Source organism: Erinaceus europaeus, chromosome 5 (assembly GCF_950295315.1).
Source record: "Erinaceus europaeus chromosome 5, mEriEur2.1, whole genome shotgun sequence".
Taxonomy (NCBI): Eukaryota; Metazoa; Chordata; class Mammalia; order Eulipotyphla; family Erinaceidae; genus Erinaceus; species Erinaceus europaeus.
In genome coordinates, this window is record NC_080166.1 from 52,710,441 (window position 1) to 52,730,459 (window position 20,019).

Genomic DNA, 20,019 nt, shown 5'->3' on the forward strand with positions numbered 1-20,019 from the left:
CACTTTTAAGAGACTTAAGTCTTCCTTTGTCCCATTTGTATTTCTCTCCCTCCTTTTTTTCTTTACTCTTAGGGTTCTACTGAAGATAATTTGAAGAGCTGGAGGAGAAAGACACTTAATTTTTTTCTTGCTGTTGCTCAGGCAGCATAGTGGCATGAGCTCAGAGTGTTCTTGCCCTGCCTCACCCACTAGTTCCATCTTCCTCTTGCTTGCACATTGTTCTCTAAATCTCAATCACATTTTCAAACTTCGATCATAAGATAACTATATGGAGGAGACAATGGATATCTGTTTAAGTATGACTGACCTGGTCTCCTGAGCTTTCTGACTTCTGCATGTGCCTTCTACTACAGGACACATAAATTTATGTATTGTCTTCTTTCCTTTCTTTCTCTTTCCTTCTGTTTCTCTTATATGTGTGGTTGTTATTGCAACTAGGATTTCACCACTGCAAGTTGGCTTTTTCAGATAGAAATCTAGTGGCAGAGAAATAAAGGTTGGAGTGTGTGTGTGGCAGGGTTGGGGGGTGGGGTGGGGGTGGGTGGGTAACATAACACCAAAGCTTCTCTGTGTGGTGGGAGCCAGACTGGAATCAAGCCTGGGTTGTGCACATGATGAAGACACTCTGTCCAGGTGATCTATCTTATCAGTTGATGAATTTCTTTCTTTCTTTTTTTTTTTTTTATATTTTTATATTACAGAATTACATGTCAACAGGGGTTTCAATCCACACCATCAGAGTTCTGAATCTCCACTCTCCCCACTGCAATCCACCACAGTTCCCCTAAAGTTGTAGACATGCATGGGTCAACCATCTTCTCTATAACTATCTGTCCACATTTATACATAGTTGCCTCTTCTTTTTCTGGTTCAATCCTCTCTTTCCCTCTCAGCCACTCATAACATCATAACTACCTCCATATGTCCCTCTCCTTTTCCTTCTCTCTCTCTGGGTGCTGATGGAGCTGAAGTGCAGAGTCCTCTTATCTTTAGCCTATCACTTCTCCCCCGCTGGGAGTATGGATCAAGATCGTTTATGTTATGGGGAGCAGAAGGTAGGAGTTCTAGCTTCTGTAGCTGTTTTTCCTCCGATCATGGGCGTTGACAGGTCAATCCATACCCCCAGCCTGTTTCTATCATTCCCTAGTGGACCAGAGCTCTGGAGATGTGAGGGTCCAGGACACATTGGTGAGGTCATCTGCCCAGAGAAGTCGGGGTAGAGTCATGGTAGCATCTGTAACTTGGTGTCCGGAGGGTGGTATAACCTAAGCTGAGACAAGATGGCTAATGAACAGGAACCAGAAATTAGGATCAGAGCAGATGAGATTAGGGATTTTAGGGTAGAAGAAAACTAGGAGAATCATTTCAGATATGTTCCTGGGGGCATACAGCTATAGTAGTTTTGCTTGAGTTTGATAGACACTGTTCTCTCAGATATTATTATTATTATTATTATTATTATTATTATTATTATTATTTAAAAGGAGACATTAACAAAAGCATAGGATAAGAGGGGTACAACTCCACACCAGATCTCCATATCCCATCCCCTCCCTTGATAGCTTTCCTATTCTTTATCCCTCTGGGAGTATGGACCCAAGGCCATTGTGGGATGCAGAAGGTGGAAGGTCTGGCTTCTGTAATTGCTTCCCCCCGCTCAACATGGGTTTTGACAGGTTGATCCATAGTCCCAGCCTGTCCCTCTATTTCCATAGTGGGGAAGGGCTCTGAGGAAGCAGAGCTCCAGGACACACTGGTGGGATTGTCTGTCCAGGGAAGTCTGGTCGGCATTCTGCTGGCATCTGGAACCTGGTGGCTAAAAAGAGAGTTAACATACAAAGCCAAACAAATTGTTGAACAATCATGGACCTAAAGGCTGGAATAGTGCAGATGAAGTGTTGGGGGGTACTCACTGCAGACTATTGTGTACTTTTGCTTTCAGGTATATATGTTGCCCTAGTTTATGGATATGTGTGGACATATGCTCTATCTTACGGGACCAAGTCTATATCTAGGTATTGGGACTTTGTTAGAAAGTGAACTGCCTGGAATGGAATTAGAGAATACTTCTTCTAGCGTTTGCCCTTCTTCCGTAGCCAGTCAACAGCATCAGGTCGAGCCTGATGTAAAGTTTCGAGACCTCCTTTGAATCTGGAGAGGTGGCAGTCATTGACTATGTAGGTCATTGTCTGTAGCCACAGGGGCAGTTCGGGTCTATGAAAGGAAAGGTCTCAGCTGAGTAATAAAGCTGAAGGGTTGTCATTCCACACCTCAAGTCTCTGGACAGAGTCAGACATTATTCTTATCCAACATCAGGCTAGCTACCAAACTCAAGCAAAACTACTATAGCTGTATGCCCCCAGAACTTCTTTTGAAATCACTGAACTTATTTATCTGTTAATCAGTGCCTCTATACTGTGGAGTCATTAGAGCCCTCAGTTCAACTCTGTATGTTCAACACCATATAAAGTTCCAGATTCCTCTATCTTTGCTCTCAGCGGATGTTTAACAATATTTTTCATGGATTCAAAAGTTTAGGTAGACAAAGATGAATCCTGTCAAATATCTAATTTCTCAACTTTTTGAAAATAATTTACCTAGGTAAAACCAAGAGAGATTATGCAAATTCTTTCCAACTTCACACCTGCTGCTCTTAAACTTCTTTTCTCCCTCCCTGCCTCTTCTGCTTTAGAGCCTTTCCTTCTAAATAATGTCAAGACTGATGGCTTTCCCACCAGACCTCCCAGATGCTCCTTATAGGAAGCTGGTTACCTGTTTCTACACAATTTCCTTTCTGTCATCTTTACATATGTGAAGTGGAGACATAGTCAACCAAAAGGAATAGTGAGGACATCTGGATCTAATGTCTGTTTTTGAGGGATTCTCAAGAGTCATAATGTAGATTGAATTCAAACCTGTATTCATTAAACATTAAGAATATGGTCATGTGTAAGAACACATCACTACTGCTACTGCTACTACTACTACTACTTAAAAAGGTGCTTTGGGAAAAAAAGATTATTTAGAAGTGATTGAAAGAGGAAAATAAATAAAAAGAAACTGTTGGGTTTTACAAAAAATTATTTGTAAGATTTTTCAGAGCTAGGAAAGAAAATGAAAGCCAAATGGAAAGATTTATTTTTCCAATAAATTTGCCAAAAAAGGTTGGCAAGTATAGGAGTCTTTGGGAAACAGTGCTCCCTATTTGGTTGGGTCATTAGTAATTATTAGATCACTGCAGTCAGAATTTTGTTTTCTTTTTGAGAAGCCAGAGCCTCCTGTATGGAAATCCCATGTGATTACAGGGGCTCTATTCTAGATCCTTGAACATGGTAAAATATGTACTCTTCCAGGTGAGTAAAATATGTACTCTTCCAGATTCCAGTCCTGGAATCTGTCTTTTGATTTCAAATAGTCCTTTAGTGACCCTCTGTTAGCATTTCAAATTCCAGAAACACTTCTCAGTTTCTCTGCCTTGAAATTATAGGGTCCTTATGGGCCTGTCTAAAACACTACTCACCAACACTTGTGCTTAGAACTGCTAGTATTAGAGGTTGTACACTAACCATTAAAATACATAGAGTGTCCCCCCCCCCCTACACACACACACACACACACAAATCACTTTATGGGGCCAGGGGAGGTAATTGGTTTACAGTACTGTTGCTGACACATAGATACAATTTCTCATCTCTTTGTGATATGTAGCTACAAAACACTCTCACCTCTAATCTTAGGTCATTTTCCACTATCATGTACCAGGCCCCAAGTCTCTCAGTAGCCATTCCCTTCCCCTCCTTTCCCAGAATCCTTTGCTTTAGTGGAACTTTAAGGAATCATGTTAAGTGAGATAAGCCAAGAAGAGAGGGACAAATATCAGATGATCTCATTCACAGGTGGAATTTAAGAAGCAAAGACAAAAAAAAAAAAAACACAAAGACAAATATGTAGTTTATTGCCCATAGCCTTTTAAAAATTTATTTATTTATTTTCCCTTTTATTGCCCTTGTTGGTTTTTATTGTTGTAGTTATCATTGTAGTTGTTATTGATGTTGTCAGTGTTAGATAGGAAAGAGAGAAATGGAGAGAGGAGGGGAAGACAGAGACAGGGAGAGAAAGACAGACACCTGCAGAACTGCTTCACTGCCTTTGAAGTGACTCCCCTGCAGGTGGGGAGCCCGGGCCTCAAACCCGGATTCTTACCAGTCCCTAGCTTAGCGCCACATGCGTTTAACCCGCTGAGCTAACACCCGACTCCTGCCTATAGCCTTTTTTGTTTGATCCTTAAAATGTTTAATTTTTGGGAGTCGGGCGGTAGCGCGGCGGCTTAAGTGCAGGTGGCGCTAAAACTCAAGGACCAGCATAAGGATCCCGGTTCGAGCCCTTGGCTCCCTCCTGCAAGGGAGTCACTTCACATGCGGTGAAGCAAGTCTGCAGGTGTCTATCTTTCTCTCCTCCTCTCTGTCATCCCCTCCTCTTTCCATTTCTCTCTGTCCTATCCAACAACAACAATAATAACTACAACAATAAAACAAGGGAATAAATAAATAAAATTTAAATATATATATTTAATTTTCAAAAATTCATTGTAGGGAATATTTCTTATATTAGGCCAGGAGAGTGACCTGAATGGGTATACAATGGTAGAGTTCTGAACTTGAAGAATGATGTAAATACAATCCTTAACACCCCATATGCCAGAGGACTTTTCTAACCTTTTTCTCTCATAGAAGAAATAAAATAAATCTTTAAAAATAAATAGACAGGAATAGAAAGTATTAGGATAAGTTGTGCATAGAAGGGGTATTATTTCATGCAAACTTGGTTTCAATGATTTATATACTTGATCAAAAATACATAGGTGTTTTATGTGTATATGCTCTCAATTATATGTTCCCTTTGTATCCTAACATATTCTTTTTTGTTGTTGTTGGTTTAACTTAAATGTAAAGGCATAGTTTTTTTAGACAAAAACTAAAAATCAAAACTTTCCATAATTTTATATAATACACAAAAATTGCCTTTAAGAAGGGTTGTGCCCTTTGTAAAAATGTCCCCATACATACTTTTATGCTAGGTTTCACCATGTATAGCTCATTAAAAACAAGCAAATTAATAGTAGTATTCACTGTTCCTTCTAATTTAAACATATATAAAATGACTTTTTTTTTTTTGGCTGTGATCGACTGCCAGAAAAATTTAAAAAACATAGCTTTATCAAATTTAATCTTCCTCTTAAAATATAAGATTGGTGAAATCTTGGCCACTAAGGGAAAAAAATGACAGTGTCCACAGAACTTGAGGTTCCCCATAATGTTTGCTTGTTGAATGCTCTAAAAGAATTCCAAAAGGAATAATGTGATTTACTGGAACCTTTTAGGGTCAGGAAACATGACTAGTAGGTTTCTATGGACAAAATTATGAAAACAAAATATACTGACTGAAATTAGAATGCGGATCTAAATATCTTGAAACTCTTCTTCGGGTCCTGTTTGCAACAAAAATTTATCTGGATGAAATAAATAAATGAGTAAAATAGTAGATAAACACAGTTCCTATAGAGCAATGAGTATCATGGTGCTAGAAAACTAAAAAAAAAAAATAGCACGAAGTTATAGCTCTTTTATTATTATTATTTGTTTATTTTAGTGAGAAAAATACGAATAGAGACTGGAGTACTGCTCAGCTCTGGCTTATGGCAGTACTGGGGATTGAACCTGGGACCTTGGAGCCTCAGGCATGGAAGTCTTTTGTATAACCTTTATGCTGTCTTCCCAGCCTTTAAAGTTGTACTTCTTTTTCATTCATTTTTTTTATTTAATATATTTTTTTTATTTTACAAAGTTACATGTCAACAGGGGCTTAAATCCATACCATTCCCACCACCAGAGTTCTGAATCTCCAGTCTCCCCACTGCAAGCCACCACAGTTTCCCCTAAGATTGTAGACATGGCTCAACCATCATCTCTACAACTATCTGTCCACATTTATACATAGTTGCCCCCCCCCTTTTTTCCCACCAGGGTTATTGCTGGGCTCGGTGCCTGCACCATGAATCCACCGCTCCTGGAGGCCACTTTTCTCCCTTTTTGTAGCCCTTGTTGTTGTAGCCTCCTTGTGGTTATTATTATTGCCATTGTTGATGTTGTTCGTTGTTGGATAGGACAGAGAGAAATGGAGAGAGGAGGGGCAGACAAAGAGGGGGAAAGAAAGATAGACACCTGCAGACCTGCTTCACCACTTGTGAAGTGACGCCTCTGCAGGTGGGGAGCCAGGAGCTCGAACCGGGATCCTTACGCTGGTCCTTGCGGCTTTGTGCCACATGTGCTTAACCCACTGCGCCACCACCCCACCCCCGTTGCCCCCCTTTTTTATAACTCAATCCTCTCTTCCCCTCCAAACCACTCATGACAACATAACCCAACAAAAATAAAATAAGCATATGACTATGTGATTTGCATACTACAGTGAATCTTAAAATTCAGATAAACTCCGGAAAGTGGGGGCCAGGAGGTAGCACAGCTCAAGTATTGATCTAAGGAGCCCAGTTCTAGCCCCGGGCTCCCTACCTGCAGAGGAGGGAGTCTCTTCACAAGCAGTGAAGCAGGTCTACAGGTGTCTATCTTTCTCTCCCCCTCTGTCTCCCCCTCCTGTCTCCATTTTTCTCTGTCCTATCAACAACAACATCAATAACAATAATAACAATAACAAATACAACAAAGGAAACAAAAATGGGAAAAAATGGCCTTTAGGAGCAGCGGATTCATAGTGCAGGCACCCAGCCCCAGCAATAACCCTGGGGGGGGGGGAACTAGAGAAAATAGTCTGGGGGTTGAGTAACTTTATATAGGATGTATTTTTAGCTCCATTTCACAAAAGAGAAAACTAAGGTACAGAGGAGTTAAATCATCTGCCCAAATTTCACCACATGGCTGCTGAGCCAGCATTTGAACTTGCCTTTCTCGAATGCCATACTCTTCAGACCACTATAACTGGTAACTCTAAGACTTTTTGCTTATCTCCATGCACTTGAACTACTGCAGCGATTCTTTTTCTCCCTCTTCTCTTCACTTTATCTCCTGTGTTCACCACTGCACTTATCCAATGCCCACAACAGCTTTTAGTTCAAGGTCACACATGTAAGTATTTGACTCTATTTCCTTCTCACTGGAAGGATTTTACTCTCTACCCAGGTTCTTTAAGGCCCACACAAGCAACCTTTCTTCAGGCTCCAGACATTTTTTTTTCTTTTTCTACCTGAAAGGAATGTCAGCTGTCTCCTTCCTTCCATAGTCATTCATTTCACCAAAGACCTATATCCAGGTTCACCTTTTGAATCGCTATATTCTAAGCTACAGCACAGATTTCCCTCTCTCTATTCTGAAGTACAATAGCACTCAAACTGAAAGACTTCCACGCCACTTTGTACTGTTTGTAGGCAGCAGCTGGTATGTGTCAGGTGCAGATCATTGAATTTTTTGTGTTACTGTATTTCATAGCAATCAGAGAGGCTCTACACATTATACAAAAATTATGCTTGGTTTTTGTTTGTTTGTTTGTTTGTTTTTTGTCTGGGGTAAGGAGAGCAAGAGAAGAAAGAAGAGGAGAAGTTAATTCTCTGACCACTTTTCAATAGTTTGTGAAGGTCTGAAGGGCAGAAATAAGATACCTCTGGTGAAGATATCAAATATATGGGAACTTACAATATATTGTAATATATAGTTTGTATTTGGAATCACCTGACATGGGACATGGTGTGGACACAATTTGTCGCTGTATCCTTTAAGAGATGATAGTTGTTATATTTTCAAAAAAGAAAAAAAAATATCCACATTACCATGCACAAGAACCTGGGATCAAGCTTCCAATCTCCACCTGCAGAAGGAAAGCTTTACAAGCACTGAAGTAATGCTACAGTGTCCCTCTGTCTTCCTTTCCCTCTCTATCTCTGTTCCCTTTCAATTTCTCTCTGTCCTATCAAATAATATAAAGGTTTTTTTTGTTCCTTTTTTTAAGTGTTCCAGGATCAAATAAGGTTAAGCAATGCTGATTGGTTTGGGGGGTTTTGTTTGTTTTTGTTTTTCCACCAGCATTACCACTGGGGTTCAGTGCCTACATGATGAATCTATCTCTGAGGAACATTTTTTTCCATTCTTTTTAAATTATGATAAACACAGAGAGAAATATGGAGGTGGCGGGGAGAAGAGAGAGAGAAAAAGAGACCTGAAGTCTGTTCCACCACCCATAAACCTTCCCTCCTGTAGGTAGGGACCAGGGGCTTGAACTCAGGTCTTTATGCATTGTAACTTGTATGTCTTACCAGTTGTGCCACTACCTAGCCCCTTCTTGTCATCAATGAAAGCTCCCACTTGTACAAGTAGAAAACCAACTTTTTTCTCAAGTTTATGTATCCAGTCAGCTCATTTACAGGTAGATCAGGTAACTACACCTGATCTAATTTTGACTTCTGCAATTTGCTCCATGTGTATAGGCATTTCAGTCAATGCAGGTCTACCAGTAGGCTGACATGACTTCTCACTTGTGTATTCTTATAGCACAAGTAGAGAGACTATCAGTCCAGAATAAGAAGTCACCCTTCTCAGATTCAATTCAAAACCTGTTCAGAAGAGCCTAGTTTGGGGAAAGCATTGGGGGCCCAGTGCACAATGGTGGCAGGGAACCTAAATTACTGGTGGGACTGAGAGGAAGAATGAGAAATTGTACCCATGAGGCAACTACTATCTTATAAAACACGATTTCCCTAATATATATATATATATAATCTGATTTCAGTCCCTTCAAATGGAATTTGGCTTTGTCTTTAGACAGGTATCCGTGAAGGTATGGGAAAAAAGCAGACAATGGTACTCCTTACTTCAGGATAAACAACTCTGGTCAAGTGCAGTAGAGGTTAAAGCAATTATTTCTTCCTCTCTAATCAGAAATGAATTCTTAACTTGGAGTCCCTGGTGATTTCTGTAAATATATTTAAAAAAATTATCATTAACTCATTTGTAGGTTTATATCATATATTTAGGATATATTAGACTTCACAAAGTGTTAGAAGTACAGTTGTAAGAAATCAAAGCAAGGGGCCGGGCTGTGGCACACCTGGTGAAGTGCTTACATTACAGTGAGCAAGGACAAAGGTTCAAGCCCCTGCTCCCCAACTGCAGGGGGAAAATTTTCTAAGTGGTGAAATCGGGCTGCAGGTGTCTCTGTGTCTCTCTCCCTCTCTATATCCTCCTCCTGTCTCTATTTCTCTCTCTATCCAATAATTTAAAAATGTATAAAAAAGAAATCAAAACAATTATACCTGCCAGGATTGTTGTCATTACCACCACCTTACCCTCCTCCTCCTCTTCTTCCTTCTTCTCCTCCTCCTTTTCTTCTCCCTCCTTCTCTTCCCCCTCCTCTTCCCCCCTCATTACCACCAAGGTTATCACTGAAGCTAGATGCAAGCAATATAAATCCACCACTCCTGGCAGCCATTTTTTTTCTTTTCCCCCCTTAATTCTATTTTATTTAATAAGACAGAAAGAAACTGAGAAGTGAGGGAGAGACAGAGAAAGATACCTGCCGGACTGCTTCACCATTTGTGAAGTGCCCCCCCTGCAGATGTAGAGAGGGGCTGGAACCTGAGTCCTCATGCATGGTAGGAGAAATGAAGCAATGAAATACAGAACAAATCACTGAAGAGGGAGGAGATAGACAGTTTTTAAATGTAGATTTAATGTGGAAAATAAAGATTTAAATAAGATTGGTAAAAAAAAAAAATCAAGGTAAGCACTAGAAATTGACTAAGCCTAAAGAAACAAGAGTAGAGAGGAAATGAAGTCATTCTTCCCATTTTAATTTGCATGGAGACCTATTCTCATGATCTTAGTAAAATGACACATGACTTTTCAACTCATTCACCTGTTTGCTACAAACTTCATTACCTATGCAGTTATTGATGTATTCTGAAACTTCATCTGGTTTTGTAATTATTCTATGTGTCATTACACTATCTATCATTTTAATTTCAGTATTAAGATTTCACTTCGGTAAGATGCATGACATTCTTTTTTTAAAAAATATTTATTTTCCCTTTTGTTGCCCTTGTCATTATTGCTGTTGTAGGTATTATTGTTGTTGTTATTGCTGCCATTATTGTTGGATAGGACAGAGAGAAATGGAGAGAGGAGGGGAAGACAGAGAGGGGGAGAGAAAGATAGACACCTGCAGACCTGCTTCACTGCCTGTGAAGCAATTCCCCTGCAGGTGGGGAGCCGGGAGCTTGAACCAGGATCCTTCCGCCAGTCCTTGCGCTTTGTGCCACCTGCGAAAGACACAGATAATAGAGTTTAAAAGTCAGAGCCTGAACACAAGAGATGATAAGATGTATGTAAGTGGAAATTCAAACCCAGGACAGTACTCCTGTTTGAATCTTCCTAGGAAAGAATTATTTTCTCTTTGTTAGGAAAAAAAAGATACTGTTACTCACTTATATTTGTTGAGCAGTTATAAATGTCAGGAATTGTACCACATACTTATAGAAATAAATGTAAATGTATAGAGACAGAAGTCATAAAACTGAGTCCATATGGAAGGGTTGGCTGTGCAAGCCAGCTTAGATGGTAGAAGAAATACAACGGAGTTAGGAGAAAACACTGACAGCTCCACTGTGGAAAGGTCTTATGTGAGCATGAGAAGTATAATATTAGTGTAGTAAGTAGGAGTTAGTTTGTGCAGCACCTTCTTCTTCATCACTTTATGGGGGGGGGTTCGTGATTAATAGTACAGTTGTTGAATTGTGGGTACAATTTTTCATCTACCTGTGACAGATGACTGTGAAACTCTCTCACCCCCAATGGAGGCCCTTTTCCTCCATAATGTGTAGCAGGTTCTTAATTAAAGGAGTGACTCATTAAAAGGTTGTTGTATGTGTTGGGACAAGAGGCACCCTGTCACACAAGCTACCAAACCTCCACCACCCCCCAATACCCCCAACATTAATGCTTCCTAAGTAACAGTGTGTAAATAACACAGAGTTCTAATGCATGCTTTATAATCTTCTGGCAAAATATTTATTGTCCCTTTATTGAAACAAGTCCCGAAACAAAAACTTCCTCACTAGCATTCTTCTAACATCATCTCTAATTTTGTGTTGTTGAAGTATGAGTTAGAAGAGATGAGAACCAACTTACTGGTAGTAACTTGAAATCAGTAGCCAAGTCTTGATATTCCCCTTTGAAATTCTTTCTCTTTGCTCTTGAGAGATTCTTCTCTGATCCTTTGACAGTTTCACCTCCTACTCTGAGCATTACCTTGAATTCTGTTTTCATCTATCACTAGTCTTCTGAGTGGTCCTATCCTTGTCCAGTCTTCTTACATTATTCTCTGAATAACATTTTTGAAAAGTAAATTAGACCATATGGCTAACTAATTTAGAATATTTTCAGTGATTTCTCCAGGAAAAAAAAAGAACATACTTATGACCCCTGTAACTACTTCACTTTTTATTTTAGCCCATAGCCAGGTCTAAGCTTTACTTCCTTATCATCTACTTACAGCTACTAGAGTGACTTATTGGGCTGTCTAGAAAGTCATGATGAAGTTTCTACCCAAAAATGTGTCATGAATTTTCTAACAACTCAATATATTCTACATTTGGCAAGAGAATACATTTGCTCTCTATCTCAAAAGTCACCTTAAATTCTTCATCAAGCTGATGTTTCAGTTCGTACCTGAAGACTCAGTGCTGACATCCTTTCCCAGTCTGTTTTATGTATACCATCGAACCTAGACCTCTTGCCTGGTTTCAGTGGATAACCGCCATACCCACTGCCCTCTAATTCTCTTCTCATGGGGCTTTGAGCTTCCTGAAACCCAAAATTGTTTATTTTTGGTGTACTCAGTACCGGACACATAGCAGCTGTTCAATAAATGTTTATTAAAATGACACTTCTCTTTGAGCCAATTTGGCCTAGAAGCTCAGTCTCTCCTTGGATTAAAACAGAGTCTCTTTATCTCAGAATTTTATGACTTCAGGAACTTTATTATAATAAAAAATGAGGTGTAGAAGAGTTTAAGGGTGGGAATATCTTGTTGAATAAACCAACTCATTTCTTTGTGTATGCTTCTCTCTCTCTTCCAGAACATTATTCCCTTTTCCTGTGTAGAAGAGAACACACAGATGAATTCAACCTAGCCCAAAGTTCTATAGAATCTAATCTGTCATAATTAGGCTTGTTAAACACTTTTTAAAAAAATAAAACAGGCAGGTTCTCCCTGGGGAAAAAAAAATACTGCTGAATACAGTTATGGTGAATACACTGTGAGTAAAATTTTGGTTACTAGAGATCTTTTTGTTGTTTGCTTGGGGTATTTTTTTAGAAGGTTATTTTTTTTGTTTTATTTATTTATTCCCTTTTGTTGCCCTTGTTGTTTTTATTGTTGTAGTTATTATTGATGTCGTTGTTGTTGGATAGGACAGAGAGAAATGGAGAGAGGAGGGGAAGACAGAGAGGGGGAAAGAAAGACAGACACCTGCAGACCTGCTTCACCACCTGTGAAGTGACTCCCCTGCAGGTGGGGGGCACGAACTGGGATCCTGACGCTGGTCCTTGAGCTTAGCGCCACCTGCGCTTAACCCGTTGTGCTACAGCCCGACTCCCAGAAGGTTATTTTTGTAAGAGAAAGAAGTCTGTCTTTGGGAAGGTTAGCATAACGATTATGTAAAAGACTTGCACGGGGGCGCGGGGGGGGGGGGGGGGGGGATGGCGGACCCGGTTAAGCTCTCAGTGAGCAAGGACCTGGGATTGATCCCCTGCTCCCCACCTGCAGGGGGAATGTTTTAGGAGCAGTGAAACAAGTCTGCAAGTGTTTGTCTTTCACTCTACCATGCAAATGTTCTACACATTATTAAATCTATTCTATCAATGATACAGCCAAGGGTAATAAGGGTCCCGCTGACTTCAACTTTGCCTCCTTCAATTCCATTTATTGCAGCCCAGTTTTCCATCCAAACAAAATCAGATCCACCTCACACTGCATTCTGAATCACTCTGTGCTTCCTATACTTGAAAATGTAGTCCAAAACTTCTACATGCATATGCCAGGCAATACTTCTATAGCCAGTCTGTGTCTAATCTCACACACACACACACACACACACACACACACACACACACACACACACACACACACACACACACACACCTTGGTGAACACAGACCCTTATGTTGGTTCATATTACTTCCCTTTAAATTTCTTCCCATCATCCTTTTTACTTACTTTCTTTTTCATTCCTTGGGACACTTCCTCCCAGACCATATCTGTCTTTTTCTGATTTAAGTAGTTTGTTTGTTTGTTAAACCAGAACACTGCTCAGTTTTAGTTTATGGTGGTGGAAGGGGCATTGAACCTGGGACCTCAGGCTGGAGAGTCGTTTTGCATATTTCCCCCCTTCTTTCTGATTTAAATGGACCCCTTACATTCTTTCACAGTCCGTATGCTTCCTTTGTATAGTATAGTATAGTGTAGTATAGTGTAGTGTAGTGTAGTATAGTATAGTATAGTATAGTATAGTATAGTATAGTATAGTATGATGAAATAGTCTCCCCTACTGAGCTCTAGCTTTCCTTGAATATGGGATACACTTATATTTGCTTATTTATTTATTTTTAGCAGAGTATTGCTCAACTCTGATTTAGGGTGGTGCTGGGGATTGAGCCTGTGATTTCAGAGCCTGAGACATGAAACTCTTTTGCATAACCATTATGCCATCTCTTTCACCTTGAGATACACTCTTTTAATCATTTTGTTTCCATAGATTCCAAGTAAGTGAATTACACATAGTTGATGCTAAATAAATATTTACAGATTACAGATAGTACTAGAATGCAATGAAACCCAATCATATGCTTATTCCATTTTAAAGTACTCTACTAGAGCACTAAGCAGCAACACACACACACACACACACACACACACACACACACACACATATCATAGGAAAGATAAAAGAGAAAAAAAACACAGAATTACATGTATCTTTCCTTTGGAGGTTTGCTTCTTTTGAACTTCTAAGTGAAATTTGCTATATTTCTTTTCTTTTTTTTTTTTTAAATACTTCAAAACAAGAACTGGATGCCAGAAATATACTTGGAAAGACGAGCAGCTTGCCACTGGCAAGCTCTGCTTAAACCTGTTACATGTACACACTGAAAGTGAATCCAACTCATTCATGTATTTCCCATCAGATAAAATGTACAGAGGGGAAAAATAAAGTCAGCAAAACCTAAGAGCTAACCTGCTCAAATCTCTTACTGTCACAAACTCAGGGAATGACTGGCTCGAGGCAACATATGTGAAACAAATTATTTTACTTCAGTGCTGCTAACTTCAGATAACTGCCAACTTCATCCTTAGGGACAAAGAGGGAAATTAGGTGTAAATTTGGGACAGAGCTAATTAACGGTGGTCAAGAAGACACATATTTAAGTATTTGCTGTTAAGTGAAGTTTGTCTTGAAAACAACATCAGAGTTAGTTGCTATAACTTTTTTTTTTAATTAATCGCAAACAGTATCCTAAGTAAACCATGTTTTTTGAACCTTTTCTCTTCATTTACACCAATAAGCCTCTCTAGGAATCATGTCAAACCTTTACAGGTCTTTAATCCTTCAAGTTTTGGCAAAGAAACCAACATCCACAAGGTTACCCATCATGTAGAATGGATCTTTTCTACCTAGAGGTCAACATCCCTTTAAAGTTGTGGGTAAGAATATCCAGCTGAACATTTCACAAGAAAATGATCTCAACCTCTAGCCAAGGGCTGTGGCTGTGAGGAGATTACTTTTTTCCCTTTTCAAAGGGAAGCTGCTGCTTCAGCATCTTCTCCTGGAGCCCCTGGCAGCATTTCAGGCCACGTGTCAGGGGGAACCCTTGATCGCATCACAATGACGGAAACCAAGTGCTGGCCTGCAAGAACTGAGTACTGTTTGTTCACAGAAGATCCAGTGCAGAACCACCAGTGTTACATAGTTCAAGGATGCCTTGAAGGAAACTGATGCTTCTGTAGGAGGGGACTTTCAGAGGTTCAAATGATTTCCCGGTTGCGGTTCCATTTTGCTAATAGTTACTGGTTGGGTCTTTTTCTCCCTGTAGTTCCTTGTCTCAGCAAGACTTTGAACAGTTAGATAAAAGAGTTTTCACATGTTTTCAAATCATGCCTTGGTGAATACTGTGCCACTACTATTGGGGGGGGGGGGCAGAGAGAAAAGCATTTTATTAATGAATGAAGGATGTGTTCTTGGTAAAATTCAAAATTAAACTAGCTCATGTTTTTGTCCTGCTCGCTGTTGATGGCATTTAGGTATGTTGTTTGCTGTGGTGACTCAGTTTCCTCTAGAAGAACAAGCAACTGCACATTGAGGTTTTTTTAGTAGGGATGAAAAGGTCAGTTATTCGGTGTTTTGGAACATTTGGGGTTGAAATTCCTAAAAGTTAAGCTTTAATAATGAGCCTAAAATGACTGTGGCTAGCCATATTGCCTATAAACTTAGACATTTGGAAAAGTAGTATTCTCAGCTGTATATTAATATCAACAGATTCGTTATTTGAGCAAGTTTTATAAGACTTTTTAAATATAAAACAAACTATTTCTTAATGGTATGTCAATGTGCTTCTAGTTATTTCTCTTTGTTCTGGTCATTCCCTGGGTTTTTACAGTGCATCCATAGATATTAGAACTTACAGTAGAGGCACATCCACATCATAATGGTATACAGATACTAATTCTCAAAAATGGCTAATCCAGGCTGGACTGAAATAATTTGTCCCTTTTATTGTTGTACTGCTTTCTTAGGAGCAAATCCTGTATATAAGTGCATAATGTCTTGAAGCACTGAAAAGACCCCAAATTACTTTTTCACTGTTACATTAAAAAAAGAAACACTGAAATATAATATTTGGTACCACATCCTGCCAGGTCCACAGTCTGGGTTTCTGAAAGGCTTTGAGCCTTTGGTGAAGGTAGGGAAGAGCTTACTTACTGGGCAGTCTCCCTTTTGGGTGAGACTTGGAAGAGTTGGAGTACAATAGAACATGGGAAACCAACTCTTACATAATATATATGAGATATACAGAGAATGTGCCTAGCTTTGGGGAGAGGAGGTTGGGAGGGGTGACCAGTGACTGGAAAGATGACAGTGAACAAATTCCAGACATAATAGCTATGCATCTTTAATACATAGGGCATATTAAACTAGGAGCCACTCAAATGACCTAAAATCAATTAATTTCATCTTGAAATTTCCTACATCCCTATTTTGAATAGTAGATGGAAGGGGGGGAAGCAAAAACAAACTGTATAGTAGTAGTGTTCCTATTGTCACAACTAGGTAATTAGATATTAAGTAAAATGAAAATACTCTATTGTGGTCATAGACAATTATTGTAGATCATTTTTAGGGTATGGGATTACAAGGGCCTTCCTTCATTATACCTTTGTATACTGTTTCAGTTTTTATGACAAGTAATGTTTTTATATTCTTATAAGGAATGGCAAGCTATAAAAAGTTTACTCTTTTTATTTAAAAATATCTTTAAGATTGTTCTATGGGGTAAGAGGAGACTATAATCTAGCACTTTTTCACCTAACAAGCTTTAGGCTATTGTTTGCTCACCTAAAGTATATATTTACAACAATCAGTACAGAAACACACAAAGGTATAATAAAAGAGTTAACTTTGAACCTACAATTCTCAGTGTTTAATGTTCAAGAAGCCTTGATAACAAGGAGCTGCATTGCACATGTAACTCACATACTTTGGAAGTTATTACAAGTTTTACAAATTTTAGATAACAAATTTATCTGGAAAATCCCAGGACCCTGAGAATCAGTGCATGAAATTCTTCGTTGTGCCACTGATGGTTAATGGAGTCTAAATTACAAAAGCAAAATTCCTTCTTCTCCAATACTCGTAGATTCCAAGAGAAAGAATGGGATCTGACCAATTTCATGTAAGTTTTTCAGTGTAATCTTTTTAATTAACAATAACAAATTTTTATCAGATATATTCTTTAGAGTTTGCTTTTACCCCTCTGTAAGTTTTGCTCATTCACACGCTAGTGTGGCGTTCTATCCAACTGAAGCATTTATATAGAGTGCTCTGCTCTTTTGGCCCAACAGGAGAGGCTTCCTGTGTGATGTTTGATTCCTTTGAATGAGACCTGTTTATTTCCTCACTGTTTGTAGTTTATTTTATGCAAAATAGGTAGAAACACCATCTCAGGCTTTTTCTCTTGGCAATAACAAAAGTATCCTGATCTGAACATGTGTAAACTGCTCATGACATGTGCATTCACATTACTCTTACTTTCAGTCAAGCGTTAAGACAGTTTTGAATTTGAAATAGAGCACGTGAAATCCGAACTCTATATAGGCCTCTAGCTACTCAACGTTGGATATTTGTATTTGCTTGTTTAATTGAGAGATGGCCCTACCCCTCAATTTAGAAGTCTGGTACTTTGCAGGATCTGGGTACCGAGAGTTTATAATACAATGACTTTTATCCTCCACGGCCCTGCCTCTCTGAAGTAGGTAAATTCTAAACTCTCAAAAGGAAGCCTTAGTCCCCCCCGCCCCACCGCACCCCTCTGCACTCTAAACCCACAGAAAAGATGGCACGAGTCCTGAGTCCCGAATAAGAGTCCTGAATAACCTTGTTTGTGTAGCCCTTCAGGGGCTAGTGCGAAACCTCCCGGGAAGCGGCTGGTGGCGGTGTCTTAAGGCTGGGGCAGGTTGCCGAGTGGGAGGCCCGGCCCAGGGGGTAGCGGTGCCGGGGGCGCAGGGGACCCCCCACGCCGCCCCCGGGGCAGGTGCGCGGCCGTGCGCGCGTGCGCGCCAGGTCCCAGCTCCGGGCGGGCGCGACCCCAGCAGCAGGCGAGGGGGCGGCAGGCGCTCCACGCCGGGTTTTCCGCTGCTCCCCTCGCTCAGACACACAGCCGGGCTCCCCGCAGACACACACGCTGCTGGTCCCGGCCTCCCCGGCACCGCTTCAAAGCTAGCGGGGTGATGCCACGCCGACTCGGCGGGGCGGCCGGGGCGGAGGCTGCAGGGGGCGAGTGGGCGGGGGCGTAGGCCATTCGGGGTCTTTCGGTGCAGGAGAGTTGAGGAGGGGGGGCGAAGGGGGCTGTTCCCGGAAAGCCGCGGTGATGGAGCGGCGTTGCGCCCGCCGCGCGAGGAGTTGAGAAAGAAAACAGGAAACGTGGTGGCCGCGCCGCCGGCCGCGGCTGATTCATTGCTTTCAAGCGTCGCGCACGAGGCTCGGCAGGCGGGGCGGGGCGGGCGCCGGGCACCCGGCACCGGGCAGCCGGGGACCAGACGCGCCCTCCGCGGGGCGGGCTCGGGGGCGTGCGCGCCACCCGCCACCCTCCATTCGCCACCCCCCGCCACCTTCCAGGACTGAGACTCCCGGTGTCGCCGCGCGCGCCGTCTACAAAAGTCACCTCGTGCTTATTTATTTATTTATTATCTTTTTTTTTTAAATTTATTTAATCGCGTAAAAGTTGACTTGCCAAACACTTGGCGCGCCATCCCTGGACGCCGAGCTGAGACGCCAAGCTGGAGAGACGGTGCTGCCCCGAGGCCGGCCTCCCCTGCGCGGTGCCCGGCTTGGCAATATGAAGGAGCAGCCCTCATGTGCGGGCGCAGAGCATCCGAGCATGGCGGGGTACGGCAGGATGCCCCCCTTTGAACTCGCCGGTGGCCCCGTGAAGCGCTTGAGAACTGAGACCCCCTTTCCCTATCTCTTCGCAGAAGAGGCCTACCAGAAACTGGCCAGCGAGACCCTGGAGGAGCTGGACTGGTGTCTGGACCAGCTAGAGACCCTGCAGACCAGGCACTCCGTCAGTGAGATGGCCTCCAACAAGGTAAGCCCCTGCTCTGCTCTCACCCAGGCCCCGGGACTGCTGATTCCCACGCTGATGGAGCCCTGCCCCCCAGCTCCCCCACACACACCTTGGCCCCCTAGGAAGTCTTATCTGTCTGAGTGTTTCGTTTTGTTTTGGGGTGGTGGCAGACTCCTAAATGACACTTTGCCCTTGCAGCAGGGTTGGTTTCCAGGCAGATCTGTTGGCACTGCATGTTAAGGGTGTGCTTGGGATTCCCAGCTGGAAATAAGAGTTGTAGAGGTCAGTGCAATCTCTTGGATGTCACCACTTAACCTACTGCACTGAAACTCAGAGCAGAGCTCACTGAAGTTGGACCTTAACCCTCAGGGTGCCCGGGAAGAACTGAGCTTTTCATATGTTCACTCCACCATGCGGTGTGCGCGCGCGCGCGCGCGCGCACACACACACACACACACACACACACACACGACATCAACAAAGCTCCAAGGTTCATTATGATTCTTACGTTTATTTCCATGAATCTTGGAAAGTCAGTAAAATTTTCTGAGGTCATTTAGTTACAGTGATGCTTCTATGGCGGCATTTGTGTCATACATGCCAAAGGAGTGGAGTTTTGAGGTCTGAGAAATAATCTTCAGTCTCAAAGAAAGGTAGAGTGTTGTCAGTTTTGCTGTGGTTTTTTTTTTTTTTTTTGAATTTCTGATTTTTTTTTTCTTACTTAAGTCTTGTAAGGAAACCACTGTGAATATGTATACTTTTAATGAGTATTTGGCTTAGGGGATAGGAAAGGAAGTATGTGCATGTTGCCTGCAGATGGCTGAGGGACTCAGCTAGTGAGGAGGACTGGTAACTTGTGCCAATTACTAAGAAACACCTCTTTAAATATATATTTTAAAAATCTGGTCACCTATTTACAAAGGCCATGAAGGTTATTACTGTGTTTTGTTTTCTATATTATACTGCTTATATATGTGCACATATCTTTTAAAGGACTCCTGTTTTGTTTGGTTATTACCTTTATTTTATTTATTTATTTATTTATTTATTTATGGATAGAGAAGGTAGGAGGAGATAGAGAGGGAAAGAGACAGACACCTGCAGCCCTACTTCTCCACTC

At 41.3% G+C, this 20,019-nt stretch overlaps 1 protein-coding gene across 5 annotated transcripts in view; it reads left to right on the top strand.

Annotated features, from left to right (window-relative positions):
• Window positions 1-20,019, top strand: part of LOC103108052 (cAMP-specific 3',5'-cyclic phosphodiesterase 4D) — a 207,562-nt gene that overhangs the window by 119,080 nt on the left and 68,463 nt on the right. For 2 of the 5 annotated variants that reach the window (XM_060191315.1, XM_060191316.1), the window contains one exon: window positions 18,808-18,920. In XM_060191315.1, coding sequence (XP_060047298.1) covers window positions 18,808-18,920 — 113 coding nt within the window. Of the gene's footprint in view, window positions 1-14,886; window positions 15,100-17,388; window positions 18,921-20,019 lie in introns of those variants that run through there. The other 3 variants (XM_060191317.1, XM_007516905.3, XM_060191314.1) reach the window with 3 other exon arrangements.